Source organism: Cricetulus griseus, chromosome 5 (assembly GCF_003668045.3).
Source record: "Cricetulus griseus strain 17A/GY chromosome 5, alternate assembly CriGri-PICRH-1.0, whole genome shotgun sequence".
NCBI lineage: Eukaryota > Metazoa > Chordata > Mammalia > Rodentia > Cricetidae > Cricetulus > Cricetulus griseus.
In genome coordinates this window covers 167,197,044-167,215,580 of record NC_048598.1, presented here as the reverse complement: position 1 = coordinate 167,215,580, position 18,537 = coordinate 167,197,044, and the positions used below count along the sequence as shown (strand labels likewise).

At 37.1% G+C, this 18,537-nt stretch overlaps 1 protein-coding gene across 21 annotated transcripts in view; it reads right to left on the bottom strand.

Moving 5' to 3' along the window:
- Hdac9 (histone deacetylase 9) overlaps positions 1-18,537 on the bottom strand; it is a 535,633-nt gene that overhangs the window by 153,149 nt on the left and 363,947 nt on the right. For 17 of the 21 annotated variants that reach the window (XM_035444966.1, XM_035444951.1, XM_035444962.1 and 14 more), the window contains one exon: positions 4,346-4,408. In XM_035444966.1, the coding sequence (XP_035300857.1) occupies positions 4,346-4,408 (63 nt within the window). Of the gene's footprint in view, positions 1-4,345; positions 4,425-4,661; positions 5,357-18,537 lie in introns of those variants that run through there. The other 4 variants (XM_035444960.1, XM_027419763.2, XM_027419764.2 and 1 more) reach the window with 3 other exon arrangements.

The following is an 18,537-nucleotide window of genomic DNA, read 5'->3' as shown; positions in this document are numbered from 1 at the left end:
TTGTATATCTGCATTTCTCTAGAGGCCATGTTTAAGTCCTTCCCCCCATTTCACTAACTGTTTCTTCCATAATTTCTTCTACTGTGCCTCAGCCATGTGGGAGAAGAAGGGTAGCCTAAAATGATGAGAATAACACTTAGTTTGCTGCTCTCCAAATTTGGGAATACTGGAATTCTTAGTAACTTGTCAGCTTCCCAGTAAAATTGTAGGAGTTTTCCTTGGCTAGTTATTGGAGGAGGGCCACATCCCATTTTTTGGCAGTTACTGTTGAATGCCATGTCTAGTGGATTGTTTATTTACCAGTGTGTACCTTTATGGGACCCACTTCAGTAGCTATCAGTGGTGAGCAACTATGTCTGCAGTACATCTTTACATCTCTCATCTCCAAATTAAAAATCATCATTTAGAATATGTTTCTAAGTTCAGACTTTTGAATTCTTTCAGGCATCGGAGGATTTTAGAGGATGTTCTTACTGATTGGACACATTTCTGATTACATTATCTACATGATCCTCAGAAAAGTGACACCTTCATCTTGCCCGTGTTACCAACAGCCTTACATACAAATAGTTTTATTTTTCAGTCCCGTCAAATATTCCAACTGATAACAGACTTTAAGTTGAGAAAGCATGAGTTAGAAAATAGCAAAATAACAATTGAAGGTCATACAACAAGTAATTCTTATAGAATGGTAGCGTTCACAGACATCCTTATCATTGGATTCTACCTTTGAAGCAGACACAGTTGACTACTCAATCTAGAATGGTTCATTTCACTCAATATAACACACCAAGAGACAATAGACTCTGGGAAGGTGAAGACACATGTTAATTTAAAAAAATCAAAAATTTTATATCATTAAAAATAGGAATACATGGTGATTTTTCTTTATTTTAATTATATCAGACACAAATTCCTTTGTTATTGTCCAACCCTGAGTGGACATTCTGCTGTCCAACATGTAGGCAACATGCCTGGCAACAGAAAAATGCCCCTCATTGTGCCAACTCCTGCTGACAGACAGACCTGAGTCAATATTTGTACATGGTTTCCACAAGCCACACAAGTGGAACTGCACCTGGTAACATTTGTCACTTTTAGTGAAATTAAAAATTCAATATTATAGACTATTTTTATTTTATTTTATTTTGCTTATATATGTATATATTTATATAAAAAGAGCAATAATGGCAATATGTTATGCATCAATAGACTATTTTAAACTAAGACATTAACAGACCATGTAATACAAGTAGGCCATCTTAATCCTACCAAACATCTAGCCTGACCATCATTATTAGGAAAACATGCTACTATATGTAACAGTTGTCGTCCAATGACATATAAGTTCTCTGCATGCAAAATATATACTTTAACACATAAGATCTAATATAACAACAGAAACAACAAATATTATCTTGAGACATTGCTAATCACAACTGCACGATAAAACTAACTTTTAAAAATAACTAAACTCAATAAGCATCTATTGGAGTTATATAGTTGAGCCTATTCACACCAGCTTCTTTGTCCATGATTATTATATTATGATATGTTTCACAGAACACACGCAAACAACCCTACTGTGATACATAGTCATGATTCTTGCAAGGAAAACTTTCATCCTTCTGAAGGATGCCCAAAGAAACAGCAGATTTAAAAGGAAATTAACAAAACTGGATTATAGACAAAAATATATTTTCTTATTGACAATCCAACTCATTTGTATTATTTGGCAAAACTGGAGAGCCATATTCTTCCACTTGAACTAATGTCAACACACACACACACACACACACACACACACACACACACACACACTTTGAGGCTGTGCCTACACATGTGAACCTCATAGGAATACCGAGAGACCAGTGAGTGCATATCATCTCTTATCATTTAAAGATGAACAAGTCAACTGCACAACTAGCTGCCAGCAGGCTCCAGACAAGTCCCCAGACAGCACTGCTACCTCCCAGCAGTGCCACATGTATCTGTCCTATCAGCCAGTCACTATTCACTTCTCCTGGAATCAAAACCAGGTCACTGGTCCAAGAGACATGAAAGCAAGATCTGTAACTCTCAAGACAAACACATCTCTAACTTAGTAATGAGTCCAAAGGAAGAGAAAACAACCTGGTGGGCGCTCACCAGGACCAACTATCTACTCCCTAACTCTACCCCTGCGTGTTTAAATTTGCGAAGTGTACAACAGCTAAGAGATTTGCTAGCCAACTAAAAAAGAAACATCAGGGGTAGAATCCAAGCATTGTACCTTGAAAAATGTGCTTGGTTTCTCTGTCATACAGAACCAGAGCCTCAGAAATAAAATGCACAGAAAAGACTGGGTGAATGAAATTTAAGGTTATACTTATGTAGCATAGTCAAATATCACAGGTCATCATAGGAATGATGTGATTAATGTTCTAACTTTTAAAAACAAGAACAATTTAGATCTTCCCTGTTTGTATCAGATAGACTGTTGGGTCGATGTTGAACTATGCCAGGCCTCTTCATTTATAGCCAGTGCCTAGATGCTGCTGCAGGTGGGACCAGCAGCCCAGCAATCCTTCCAGTTGGAAAATCTTGTTATGCTGCATACAAATCTTTCAATGTCAGGCCAATAAATGTCTTTTGGGATTTGAGTCAAGTTGTGCGGTTATCAAAATCATGGAAAAAAAAAAAAAAACAAAGCTTGCTATCACACTTGTGGCTAGCCCAGTGTCAGTTAACAGTTGCTACTTACAAGACACTGCTGTTTCTATTTTCTAAAAGAAATATAGCAATTGTACACAGAGACAAAAATTAAAAGTATATCATGGTAGTAAAGAGGTAGCTAATACAGTTATTTCTAAAATGTTCATTGATATTCAAAAATGTGATGCTAAATGCCCAGTTCCACTCCAGGAAAAAACTCCTAGCTCCTCCAGGAGCCCTTGTAAACTTTCACCCACAATGAAAATAAACCATGGGTGTTCTGGCAAGTTCACTTTTGCTAAATAGAGACTGCTCATGAATATGATTTCTGTGACATTGGTGTAGAATACCAAATTTTACAAAACTGACATTTCATTATGATTCCATAAAAAGACTAGGTAAACAGAGATCTGAAAACCATCGCAGTGAGCAAGGATTTACAGAGGCCTGGCTTTGAACAGGCCCCACAGATGGGAATGTGTGCAGGCACCGAAGCCAACTTCATGCCAACCTGTGGAATATTCCTTTTCTACTTCAGTCTACTGAGCAAAGCTCTTTATGTGACAACCATATCGGGGGATCTAGGCAGTGATATATGCCTAAGATGAAGCCCACAGGGGGACACAGAAGCTCCAAGAAAGAAGCCTAAACCAATTGAGGTTACAGCATTTGGAAGAGAACAGAGCAGAGTAACAAAAGCTTTATGAACTGATACAGGAAACAAATAGCAAAGAACAGTAATTAAAGCAAAGTCAGAAGCCTGGAGAGTGTGAACTTTTAATAGAAGTAAACTGACAAGTCTGAGAGCTCAAAGGGTCAGAAAACCTGCAAACTAGAATTTTGACAAAGCATTGCACCTGCTTCTAACACCTCCCTCCCTCTCTCTCTCTTTCATTCTGTCTCTGTCTCTCTCTCTCTCTCTCTCTCTCTCTCTCTCTCTCTCTCTCTCTCTCTCTCCCCCCCCGTGTGTGTTGTGTGTGTGTGTGTGTGTGTGTTGTGTGTGTGTGTGTGAACAAGTGTATGCGCCACTGCACCTGGCTGGCAAAGTTAGACTTCCCAAGTGTTGGGGGGGAATTATTAAAATAAGCATCTGGTAATAATTCTAATTCATCCGAAACAGATTCACATTGAACTCAAAGAAAAACCCACATTAGGGAAAGAATAAAACTACCTGAGAACTCCTCAGACACATACTTCAGAAGGTAGGTCTATAAATAGCTGTGCTTATGTGTGCACACTGTAAACATAAAATCACCCGGCTGGCTGGCTGAAGCTTCGATTTAAGCCCCAGGATGAACTCAAAGTCCCACTCACATATGTTTACAATCAGCAGCGCAGGTCTCCTTTCTCTAGTTGCCCAGCCAGGCAAACACCTTCCTTCTACTTATCTCAAAGTCTCCATGCATCAGTCACAACACTTGGCAATTTCATTGAGAAGCAGCCTTCCCTAAACATACTCGAAAAGTACAGGGTAAAGGAAGGAACTAAGTTAAGCCCTTCAATGGCACCAGAAAAACAAAAACAAAACCCATCAACATCACACGGAAAAAGCAATTCCTTAAGCAAGCTGTTTTCCTTCATTTCCCTAGCAGCCTGCCCTCCAGCCTTTTCAAACATAAAACAAACATCCCAGCCGTAAAAGACATCATACCTGAGCTGATCATACTGTGCATTCTTTGCTGAGCCAAGAGCTGCTCTCGTCCGGCCACTCCATCTGAGGAAACACAGGAGTCACTCTCGTAAATTGTCTGCAGCATACTCCAGTCACTCTTACTTCAGCTCCATGCAAGATTCATCACTGTGCTCAGTGCTCTGGTCCCAGGAGCTGCCCTGACTGGTCCTCCCTCCTCCCCAAGGAGAATCAGCAAGCAAGCAGAGGATCAACTTCCACAATGATTTCCTTTCTGCTTAGATGGACGGACATACCCTTCTCAAAAGAACTGGGCTCTATCCCCCCAGTTACCAACCTGTGTGCAAAGCAGAAAGCCGACTAGATGCTCCAGCTCGCGGGAGTTTTAGTTATCCTGGAAACTAAAAGCAGGTGGGCAACAGGAATGTGCTTCGGGGTTATTTCTTTGTAAGAATAAGTAGAAAAATATTAGCTCTACCCATGGGGAGCGGTGGAGAAAGAAAGAAAACAAGTAAACCGGGTGTCTAGCTGCCTGGATTGCTAGGGTTTCAAGGAGAGATCCTCACCCTGTAAGTGGCTCCAGGGGGTGTCCTATCTGTCGGTGTGTCTCTCCCTTCCCTTTCTCAGTCTCTCTCAGCTCAAGTTGGCTAAAGCTAGTGATAATCCATTTGCATATGAATCAACAACAGCATGGCCCACAGGCACAGAAATAGAACAATGGTCGGCCTGAGCCAAAAATAGGTCAAGCATGGCCGAGTGATTGGAGCCTGCATTAATGCATTTAAAAATACCCCAGCAAAGCCAGCTGTCCAGCCTCTATCTTTCAAACCATAATTCTCTATTGCGGGGCCTTAAAAGCAATTAACTCTTTCCTTCCTTAACTTGCTTTCCATACTGTGTTTTCATACTGGCATCTCACCCCCAAAGAAAGGAAATTAAGAAAAAAAGGAAGAAGAATCCTAACTCAGAGAGAGAGAATGCACACACATTTCATTTTATTTCTGTAGTATGTGTTTTTGGAAGAGAGAGCAAAGAAGTGCAGAGCTGTATTGGTTCTAAAATAATACTGGAAGCTTTTGCTCAGAATGTGGTTTCTGCCTCACCCACGCACAGCAATCCTGGTGTTCTATTTTGGTTGCCTGTTTCTCTGGCTACACTGCAGTTGGCTGGAGGACTAGAAGCTTTGCTGCCTTCTAGTTTCAGCACTGACAGGAGATTTAGCAGAGGTAGTTTCTGAAAACAAGCACACCCCAGAATAAAAATTTTATGAAGGTTTGATTTTTTAAAACTTTATTTATATTGTTCATTTCACAAATCCTAATGTGATCTTAGACCACCTATCAATTTTATTGATTCCAGTTTCTGCTATCCTTAAAAGAAAAAAAACAAACTGTGGCTTAGAAATGCAATGTTTTCCTCTCTCAATCCCTCAAGCCAGATTCACTTCACCTGTAAAAGAAAAATGTTGATACTTTTTTATGGGCACAGGATAAGTGAATACCTGCACCTATAAATCAGTCAATCAATGTGTTCACTGTCCAAGTACAAATGGCCAGTTTCCATTTATACCTTGGATCGCTGAAATATAGAACTCAGTTGTGTGTAAAAATAGCTTGTCAATAGAGTTGCAGGCCAACACACATTATAGACTTCACCTATGAGGTAAATGGAATGCACAGCCTCTCAAAAAGGTTTGATAGTCTCTGGCATACATTTATAATGATCTGTCTGCATGCAACAGATTGAGCATCCTGAGATGGTGCACTGGCTTCTAACCCGTCCCAAGGACAAACACAAATGTGATGCCCTCATCATACAAGTTCTACTTTCTTGTCTACAGCATCAGCAGTGATAGGGAAAGGACCAGACCAATCAGATGGTAGAGGAATCCCATCACAGCCAGGCTGCTGGAACCAGGAAAAGCAACCCAGATGCATAGAATTCTGGCAAAGGGAAGACAGGGCAATAATGGCTGGATTCTTTTCCCTGTGTAGATTAATTTCTATCCATTACTCCTCTTCTGGAAAAGGCATTATTTGGACAGCTAACTCACAAAAGTGTTAAAACAGTTTTTTTTAATGTCCTTGCTTTTAAGCAAAACAAAAAAACCTTAATGTTTCTATCAGTGGAAAATATGTTTCAGATTTCCTTTTTTAAAACATGCATATGTAAAATTCAGGAGATGGAAATACTGTCATCTAATAGGGATGCCATGCTTGCATGATTATCATATGCCACACTATAGGCCTCATGGAAATGGACTGTTCGCAATGGCTGTGAGGGAGATGCTTCAGTTCTCTCATGTGAGCTGCTTCCTTGAGGGATGCAAAGTTTTCCCCTTTATTATTGTTTCATTCTTTTAATATTTATCCTACAATGTTTTGCCCTATAGGCTATATTTCCACTTATTATTAAGGTTTCATCAGAAAACCTTTCAGACATCCATCCACAGAGATTGTAAAATGATTTTTATAATTAAAACGTTTTGTAAAGTACTTATAAATACAAAACACCACACAAGATTAGCTAGACCCTAATTGTATACATCTAATGGATTTCTATACAGTTAGAGCAGCCATTCTGAAGCCATGGACCCTCACATTGGATCTTACACTTCTACTATTAATTACATTTTTGTGGATTTATCCAAGAGAAAAAAATATCCTAAAAAAATTAGTGACAGAGGTAAACCAAGAAAAACCAACATTTAGCATTATATTAGTTTTATTAGTCCCTGCCCATGCTTTAATGTGTGCATGGAGTTAACCCTTCCTCACCACCTAATATTTATCTTTTACTTTTCTTCCTTCTACATGTTATACTTTAATCACATGCATATTTGTTTATGTATGTACATATTTGCAATAGGATAGATCTCCATGAGAGGAAAATGTTCTTTTTCTCTCTCATATTATATAACCTCAATTAATATCAATTAGTACATTTCAAGTCCAGCCATTTTTCTATAATTTTGTGTTTTGCCTCTCTAGGGCTGAATAGTATTCCATTTTATATATGTATTAGATGTTCACTACCCATCCACTGGTTGATAGATAACTAGGTTGGTTCCATTTCCTTGCTATAGTGACTAGAGCAGCAACAATCATGGGGTGCAGATTCTCTAGGGGAGGGCACAGAGATCTCTTGGTATAGTCCAAGGAGTCAAACATCCGGGTGTGGGGAATCGGCTAGTTTTTTTAGTTTTTTGAGGAATCTCCAAATTGACTTCCAAAATGGCTGAATTAATTTGAACCCCCACCAACAGTGAATAGGAGTTCCTTTCTTTACCAAGTCTTTCCAGTATTTGTCAGAATTTGATGACAGTCATTCTAGCCTGGGTGATGTAGTATCTTAAAATAGTTTCAACTTGCATTTTCTTAATGGCTAAGAATATCAAACACTTTAAAATTTGTTGCCATCTGTTTTCATTTCTTCTTTTGAAATCTTTCTCTTCTATTTATTAGCCTACTTGTTGGTTGGCAGTTTTATTTCCTTGAAATTTAATTTCTGCAAATCTTTTTTCCTGAAATTTTGCATATTAGCCCTTTGGTGTATGGCTAGAAGAATTTTCCCATTTTGTGGCTGTTTATCCTCTGATAATATTTCCCTATGCTATGCAAAACTTTATTTATGGAGAATGGAAAACTATTTCACATAAGCAGAGTTGAAGAGACTAGCTCACAAAATGGGAGAAATTTTTTGCCAACTGCACATCTGACAGGTATTATCTATATTCTATAAAGATTTCCAAAAGTTAAATATCAATTAAATGGAATGATATACTTTAAAATAGTTCTCAAAGGAAGACATAAATTCAGGCAATAAATAATAAAAGAAGAAAAAATAATTTAGCATCCTTTGGAATTTAATAAAATGTAAATTAAAATTACTTTGATTCCCTCTTACCTCAATCAAGATTGATGTCATCTAGATGACAAATGACAACACTGCTAATAAGCATGCTTAGGAAAAGGAAAACTCATACACCTCAGGTAGAGAAAATTAGTGCAGCCAATATGGAAATCAGTATGAAGTTTCCTCAAAAAACTAAAACCAGAGCTATTGTCTGAGCTCTTACATGACTGTTGCTATAAACCAGAGAACTACAGGGGACCACCGGGCACAGCCATCAACACATGAATGGATTAAAAGACAATGGGGTACACATGTACAATAAAATTTATCTAGCTATAAAGAATGAAATTATGATATTTTCAAGTAAGCTTATGGATCTAGATATAATCATCTTAAGTAAAATATGCCACACTAGGACAAACATTTCTCATAGGGGAAGTATTAATTTAAATGTATGTGTGTATTTATGTAAGACAGATATATATATATATATATATATATATATATATATATATATATATCAAAATAGGAAGGAAATAAGGAAATTGTGAAACAGGAAGATGACATCTAAAGAACAGAGGGGCCAGGAAGTGGGGTGGGAGCAAGACAACTCCAAGAGTTGACGAAGGGCAAGAGAGGGATGAGTAGGAAGAAAGCTTGATGATATATGTGAAAATGTGACAATGAAATACATTTCTCTGCTAACCAATGCTCTTCATCCACCCATCACTGCTGCTTTCTCTGTTCTAAAGAGACTTGAGTAAGGCAACTCAAATAATTACCTGCCCATCTCTAGCGTTCATGTTCTCCAGTTACAATATCTCACCTGTTATCAAAATGATACTAAGGTTACTTCACATTTTCAGAATAAAGTTCCAATGAATTACTGACTAATACAGAATGATTGTCTACATGTTTCAGAGTGTTTTTATCAGAATATACAAAATTGTGGAAAAATATGTAAGATGAATAACACAATCATAATATTGGCATAATAGATGCCTACACATCTTTCGTCACTTCATGTTTAATTACACCCACAAACCACAATTGACAAAAAGATATCTAAGCTTTTTATATGCGAAAATAGAACAAAACCCCAGAATAGCAAGTAATTATTCTATTTTTCTGAGGTTCCAGGAAACAGCTGTCCAATGTGTCTTTAGTTTGACTACCTGTGACATCTCACCTCAACAGAATGTATTTATTCAATCTTCTTTTTCATTAGCAGGCATGCCTTCCATTAGAGTTCTGACAACAAAAAATTATTTTTGTGTGAAATATTGGGTCCATCATATGACAGCTGAAGCTTGTCTCCCAGAAGAAAAATAAACATCATCAAAACTATCACCCCAGACACAGAGCACCAGGGGTTCATAGACAAAAACTCAATGGTAAGAAGTTGAATGTCTCACATCATATCAAAAATGCTAGTAAAAAAATTCAACAAAGTTTTTTTTTTTTTTACAGCTATTCTTGAGATCACTTTTTATTGATCTTAGGAGGCAGACATTTTCTTTTACAATAATCTTAACAAACTATTGTAAATATTAAAGTCAAAGGGAAGTTTCAAAATAAAAATTAATTTAAATGAGTAAGTTCTTTTGAAATTGAATTATGTATCATATTTTACTTTCAGATACATAAAACAAAAGTGAAACAAGAGCACCCAGTCTAGATTCCCACATTAATGGAAAATGGGAATTGATTCCTATTGCCAAATATTTTTCAAAAATTGTGAGAATTGCAAAGCTTTTTATGAAAATGCATGGACAAAACAATAAAGTGTCTTTCCAAACCTGGTCCAGTACAGAAGACACTGATAACAGTAGAGCATTTCTCCTGCATACCCAAGGCTCTAGGCTCTCTATCCATCACTGTAAAACATGAATGAAAATAACCTACACAGACATACCCTCAGACCTCTGGTCATTATGGTCCTTTTCTCTAACCTGTCTTCCTGACAGCTAAAGTTCTCACTCTCGGCAAGCAAATGCAGTATTATCTCTTTGCTAGCAGGCTAACAGTAGAAACTGCAGGTGATCCAGCTTTTCACAGAGAAACAAATGATTTGATCCCAGATTCTAAACTTTAAAACTCATTTCCTTAAAATATTAAATTGTGTTTTATGAAAATTGTTCAGTTTCTGGCTAAGGTCTGATACCCTCCGTCTACTCAGCCATTCATGGTCATTCACCTCCATTTCAACTTCCTATTTCTTAAACTACTGCTACCAGCAACAGCATTACATACATTCCTTTATGATCAATGAGTTGCTACTCTCAGTTTTCTCAGGAACACGGTGGGAGAGAGGGGTACCATAAATTTTTGTTTGTGAATTAGCTTATTTACCTGAATTTTCTCACTCAGAAGAACAGCTCCAGTTCCTTGTGAGGAAAAAAGAGTGCATTCACATTGATGGCTTGCACTGCTGGACCCCTGGCCAACAGGCACTGTGTACCTGGACCCCCAGCCAACAGGCATGTCACTCCTAGACCTATCAGCCAGTAGAGTTAAACAGACTCATTTGCAATGAAATTATGGAAAGACTATTCCATATGAAATAATTTGAAAAAAAAGAACAATAACAATGCATTAAGACAACTGAGCCTTGATTTGATCATTTTTCCCTCTAATGCTTCCTGTCAGACAGAATACATTGAGTTATGACTTAGTCTGGTTTTAGGGGTTTACAGAGAACTGGGATCAACTGGGAACTTGTTAGGCATGAAACTTACAGGGTCCAGAAGATATCTGTATCTTAAGTAGCTTTTCAGCTGATTTTGGGGTACAATAAAGTCTGAGATCAAGGAGATTTGATCATCCTCCCAAAGGAGTAATTACACTGCTAAAATACTGGTGGATTAAATGTCTTTTTGGTACAATATCAACTTAGCAAGTATTATTGCAAAATAATGTTAAAATGAAAATAATTAAAATAGCTAAGACATTAAGAAGTAGTGTCAGTAACATTCAACATGAAAAGGCTAGGAAGAATTTTCAGAAGAGGCTCTTTACGGCCAGAAATGAGGTCGGAGCCACCCAGTACAGGTGAGGAACATATGTTTGCAAGTCTGAGTTAAGTTAACTTGCTCTGAGTTAAGTTTCCTGTGTTTTCCAGTTGCATAGGAGGTGCTGTATTCAGCTCTAAACATCCAATACAGGATGATAATCAATAGACCATGCAAATTCTGGAATTAAAGGAGGACACTGAATAATCATAGGTGTACATGGGAATGAGAGGTTGTACTTTCACGGAAGTTTTAGTTTTAGAAGAAATAGTTACAGCTACAGTTTGATTTTTAATAAATCTCTTGATTTTTGTCCAGTCATGATGACACATAATCTGTAATGACAGCACTTAGAAGACAGAGACAGGAAGAACACCACAAGTTTGAGGCTAGCCCAGTCTCTGTAAAAAAATTCTAGGCTAGCCAGCAATGCATGAGATCTTGGCTTAAAATAAAAACAAAGAAACGAAAGCCCTCTAGATCTTATTTCAATTTTCTGTTAATTATAATACCATTTATTGTAACTAAGAAACCTTATAGGATAATAAATATTATAGAAAATTGTATAATGTCAGTTGATGGACATTAAATCAGTGAAAGATATTATTGCAATACTGCTATGAATGTTCTTCTAGGGAACTCAAATTCAAGGTATGAAAATATTTGAAAAGCTATTACTCATTTGGGCTTCTGCAGAAATTCTTAAGGAAAGTTATATAATAGGTTACATATTTAATTGTTCACTTGTAGTCATTAGACTCCATAAATCAACTTGAAAAGATGCTCTATTTTGCTGCCTCCAGTATCTCTAAAGATGAGCAGTGTTTGCACATACCTTTTCAACCAAGAATGATTACTGCAATTAATAAACAATGGCTGATCTGGATTAATTCCCCTATTGTACACCTTAGAATGTTTCATTGCTATAAATTTTGCCATAAGTTCTGATTAAAACATCAATTTCAAATAAATAAATCACAATCAAAAGCTAAACACATTGCTGTAATTATAATCATTTTAGTTGAGTTTGGGGTTATCACATTTTCTCCTGACTCATTCCTTTGCCTTATTATCATGCATAAAATATGAGAAATATTCTTTCAAGGTCTTCTGAATATGTTTAGAATCATCTAGTGGAAGTTGGGTGAACAAAGTAATACTACATCCTTCTTGTGAGCCATTTGAAAGATACCAACACTAAGAAGTTAATGTAAAATGTGTCTGTGGCTCCCAGCTTACAATAATGTATTATAATGTATTAATAATTGAATCAATGACAGAGTTTTTAGGAAAATCTTATTACCAATTGCATTTGGTTAGTACTATGGGTTTTGATTGCTTGTAGGTTTGAGACAGGGTCTCACTATACAGTCCAGGCTCGTCTTGCCTTGAATCTCTTATTCTTCCAGCTTCTTCAATGCCACACCACCATTCCTGACTTGTGTACTCTACTCTAATTGGTGGATTCTACTGAATCCATCACCTCTGCTCAACATTCAGAGAGAAATGCATTACAACTTTTCATCCCTTCCAGGGGAGGGAACACACTACAATTGTATGTATCATTTGTATATGTACTATTTATCTGACTCTAAAATAAACATCACACATGGGGAAACCAAACAAGTTAACACCATTTTCTATTAGTGTCCATGTACCACAGGCCAGGACATAAATGTCAGTACCTATCAGGCAGGAACCAATTCTTGCATTTCACCTGTGTGATGGTTAATTTTAATTGCCCACCTGATACAATCTATAATCACGTGGGAAGAAAGTCACAGTGAGGGTCTGTATGAATATGGCTGACATGTGGACATATCTGTAAAATATTTTTTGATGGGTTTGACTGACTAAGTTGAAATGATCTGAAATGATTGTGGGCAGCACCGATTTGTGAGCTGGAGCATGAACTGTGTAAGAATAGTGAAGAACCATGCACAAACACAAGCACACATGCGTGTATTCACTGTTCTCTCTGCTCTTAACTATGATATGATGAGCTGCTTCAAGTTCCTGTGGCCTTGACTCTCCTACACTGTAATCTTGGAATTAGGAGCTAAAAGAAGCTCTTTTTCCCCTAAGTTGCTCTCATCAGAGTGTCATATCAGCTGCAGGAAATGGAACTAAATAGAAGTAAGACTCACAGCATACAAGGTTCTTTCCAATGGACATCTCTACTGAACAGCATCTACTTTGAAGTATAAAATAAAAGGAATAAACTATCTCATGTTGACTGAACTCCAGATGGACAAGGTAGTTTTGACATCATAAACACTCTATATGAACCTCAGTTTAATACGGACAGGGTTATGAAAATAAAAATCCTAGAAGTGTACTCAAGTTCACTCACATTCTTATCTTTAATGCTTAGTATGAGCTAAAAGTGTAATTAATTCTACAAAATAAGTCTGCCCCTTCTGTGGCTGTGATTTTAATACTTAACAAGCTTACAAATAAAGTGTGGTTTTTATAAACCAAATCTGTATTCAGTCATATATAGAGTCTGGAGAAGTGCTACAGTTGAGAACTGTGATCAAACTATTCTTTGCAGCTAATATAAGAATAGCAAATATCAGAAATTCAATCCACAGCTTTCATATCATTGCTGATCATGATGAATAAATTGATATTCACCTCTTCACACCAAACCTATCCTTCAATTAAATCAAGAGAGTTCTAGGGTGTTTGCCTCTAAAAATAGCTGTATTTTAAAGTTATGATTAAATTCTGACTTAAGCGTTCAATTTAGTTGTGTGCCAACTACAAATTTTAAGAAAGACTAAGACCTAAAACATATTTTACTTATTTTTGACAGATTAAAAACATTTATAGAAATGGCACATAAACTATAAATATTAAAATTGGCCATATCCATATCACTAACTGTTACAGAATCATAGGTGTGGGATTTTTGAGTGTAGAGACAAACGACTCTACCATTCTTGTTTTCACCACAGGGTGACTTGACAGCAAGGTCCATTTCTTTTCAAACAGCATACATAAGATACATTATGTTGGTGTTCCCTATGCCAATTCTTTCTTCCGTATCTTTCACGTATTGTTCTTATAATCCACGGTCCTCTCTCATTTTCCCAATTTTGGTCAACTATTTTTCATTTTATAAGTACATAACATCCTTTGGTTGTTATGATATATTTACATAAAAATACTTTGTGTTCCTATGAATCCATTTCTCTTCATATTTACCCAGTAGATAGTTATCTGCATAGTGTTGGATGACTTCTCCTTTTTACCCAGTCTAAAAACTCTCTAACACTTGATGAACTACAAAAATGCAACTTCAGTTCTTGATAGTTTGACATCCTCTCCACAGGGAAGCCTTCAATGGCATCGGCGATCATGAATGAGAATACCCACATTCCTTGTCCAACCATGACAAACATCACAGGTCTGAGTGGTTTAGTTACATATGTGATTTGATACTAGACATCAACAAGGATAGAGAAATGGCATTCACTGATGTACTATCACGTATTCCTCAGAGAACAATATGCACTCAGCACATGTGAGGTCCAACACCTTCTGCATCACCTTTTCCAACTCCTCCTCCACTACTCTTGCCCTAATTTCATCTCAGACGTGGATTTAACCTCTTCAGGATTTATTTTTCACACCTACCATCATCACCTGGTCATCAATGTGATGACTCCATAATATACAATGCTTTTCAGGGCAATACCAGAATCTTTAGAAGAGGATTAAAAACTCTATAAGACCAGGAAAATTTCCTCAGATTAACCCTAAGAAATATATTCCAGAGCATTTATTTAAAATATTTATATTTCTGCATTGAAACTTTTTAAAAATGGTATTTTTGAGATTATAAGAACTCTCCTATGTCCCTAGGGATCCCTGGGCCTCTGTAACACAGAGGTTGGGTCCCATTAACATTCTTCTAGGGGACACATTAATGTGGTTCATCTGACACCATAAAGGATACGATAAAACAGAATTGCAACTTAGAACCTCCTTGCCATTGCAGCTTTAAATAAACCCTACGTGGCCAAAGTCTTTTGAAAAAGGGGCATGTGCTCATGTATCTTCTAGATCAAAGGGATAGATTCAGAATACTGTAGGAACCTTGGTTTTAGAGATTAATTTAAAATTGATTCATGAGAACCACTTCATTTCCTTTGAAATATTTTTTTCCATTTTTCTTTTACATTTGAGATTATAATTAAGTCACTTCTCCCTTCCCTTCCCCCCTGAATCTTCCCATAGACCCTTGCTTGCTCTCTTTTAAATTCATAGCCTCTTTTATTAATTGTTGTTGCATGCATATTTGTGTATGCATACACATATATTTCTAAACATAACCTGCTCAGTTTGCACAGTGTTACTTGTATGGGTGCTTTAGGGCTGACCATTTATTATTGTAAAATCCCAGGAAAACTGTTTTCATGCTCTCAGCATTCCTTCATTGCCACCTGTAGTTCTCTGAGTTGGGGCCTTGTGGGTGTTACCCCCTCCACCTGATAGTTATTTAACTTTTCAATCCATGTAATGGGTTGTGTAGAGAATACTTTTATTTGATTTCTGCTTATTTTCTGTGGTAAATTAGTTATGAGAGGTACAACTGGGACAAATTCTTCAACATTTCTGAGTCACGATTCTCTCATCTTATAAATGGGAATGTTAATATATAGTTTGCAGTGTAGCATTAATGTCTAGATGATGAAGTCCTTAGATTGTGACAAGAGTATAATAGTCCTCACTACACTGTTGTTACACTTTTAACAGTATTAATAGACAAATTAAGAAGTGAATGACAGAGGATGGAGATATGGTTCAGTGCTTAGGAGCACATAGTTCCCTTGCAAAGGACCCAAGTTCTGGTTCCCAGCACTCATGTCAGGCAGCACACTACCCATAACTCTAGATGCCAGACAATCGAATGCCTCTGGCCTTTGAGTACACTGGCAATCATGTGCACACATCAAACACAGAAAAATAAAAGTAAAAGTTTAAACAAGCTGTATGACTGGGGTCATACATAAGTCCTATTTGGAAAGCCAGCCACACTAACTAGATAAAGAAGCCAGGCAGTGGTGGTACACACCTTTAATTCCAGTACTCAGGAGACAGAAGCAGATGGATCTTTGTTAGTTCAAGGCCACATTCAGCTGCATGAAACTGACCAAGTCTAAAAGAGCAACAGCTCACAGAAAGGAGATCTCAGCACTTGAGATCTCACACATTTAATCCCAGGATTTGAGAGTTATAAAATGAAGACATAAAGGGTCTCATGAGTGATTTATTCTCCAGCCATGCTGAGGACAGGACAGCCCTTTCAGCCTGAGGTAAAGGTAAGAACTAGTGGCTAGCTGCTTTGCCTCTCTGATCTTCAGTTTGAACCCCAATATCTGTTTCTGGGTTTTTATTATTCATGTTACACCTATTTTTAAGGTCAGCTCAAACCATCACAAAGTAGAATCTGAAGATGTCCAATTTCCTCACATTTCTATAGTAGCCTTTAATGCTTGTATTATTTGAAAGCTGCTGAACAAACTTCAAGTGCACAGCAGGGTGTTGCCCTCCCCAAAGTCTAGGCTGGGTTCTAGGCCTCCTTGTATAGCTGATCTGACATTTGAATGAGCAAGATGATACACAAATCCTTGAATATGTTCCACGTGTGTGTGTGTGTGTGTGTGTGTGTGTGTGTGTGTGTGTGTGTGTGCACAAACATCATACTTGATTTTCAGAGAACAAAAATTTGATCATTTTAAACCTTCACAGAATTATCAATATAGAATGTTTCCAAAGATTTGAGCTCTAAAGACAGAATGTATTTAACATATAAAAATGTTTATAGTTATATATTTCCTGTATCCTAGAAAATGCTGTGTTTCCAGAAATTTTCTAAAGCTAATCTTCTTCATATGGGAAGAGATAGAGAAGCAGACACTGTGGCATAGTAACTGTTCACAGTTCCAAGCACATCCATCTCCCAGACAGTGGTCAGGAGACATATTGTTAAGTAAACACCAAAACTCACCCACTCACTGTCAACACATTATTGAGGGAGATTGTCAATTGCCTTTGTGTGTTCACTTTTTCTTTTTTTTTGTTTTTTTTTTTAACTAGCTCTCATTTTCATTAGCTCCTTCAAGTAATTTTATCCAGAGTGTATAGTCACACTTCTGAAATGACTCAGTTATTAAAATATCTCCCTCATTTTAGCAATCAATGTTTTTTTCCTAAAATTCAATTAGACTGGGTAGGTATCAAAGGTGAGCTTTTTTTTCTGCCCCTAAACATGAGCACACAGCTGTATACATTTTGTTTTGCTTTTCTTTGTAACATATATCCAATGTCTAATTTAATGTCTCACTAATATTCTTAGTAGGAAGACTGCAGCAGTAATGAAAGTAACACTTGTGACCAATGTGGTAAGGAAAAGCTGGCTTAAAGAGCAAATAATTAGCCTTTCTTCTATTTTGAATTTTGAGTTTCTTCAGAGAATCTTGTGATGCATGACATTTTAATTAACCTTGGATCCAGCATTCTGTAGTGCCATAAGAGTATATTGGAGGGAAAGTACCATTGCTTTAGTAATGTTGTAGCATAACACATTTCTCATGTCTTTGTGCTATTGACATAGAAGGCAGAGTGTTTGATTATTTTATCTATAAACTCAGTGCGGGTATACATTATCTGATGGAGGAAGTCCTTCTGTGTATATGTTTATCTTATTGGTTGATAAATAAATCACTGTTGGCCAATAGGGAAGCAAAATAGGTGGGTCTGGGAGTCCAGGAGGATTCTGGGGAATATAGTAAAGAGGGGCGAGTCACCATGTGATCCTGGGAAGAGAGGATTCATGCCAATAGCATCTTCGAAAGGATAAGTCTTCATAAAATATACAGATTAATGACTATAGTTGATACTTAAGGCAGAGCTAGCAAATAAGAAATCCTAGTCATTGGCCAGCAGCATTGTGACTAATATTAATCTCTGTGTGTTATTTGGGGGCCCTAATGTGGTGGCGGATCTCAGGTGGCTGGCGGAAAGATATTGTTACAATTATCTGCATAGACTACAATAGCCCATGGTTAATATAATAGGCCTTTACAAATACTTGGCCTCATTCGTTGACTGGTCCCTATCTTAACATTTCTAACAAATGTCCCATAGAAACATCAGGTAGTGGAGTGACTCTTCTGTGGCCACGCAATGGACGCTAGATCTATAGTGAGGTAGGAACTGAAGATGTAGAGTAGACAGACTCATTATTTGTCATATATCATGTTGTTTTCCCTAACTATCCAGAAATATAAGCCATCTTCTGATTTATTAACCCATATGAAATTATTTTTTTTTATC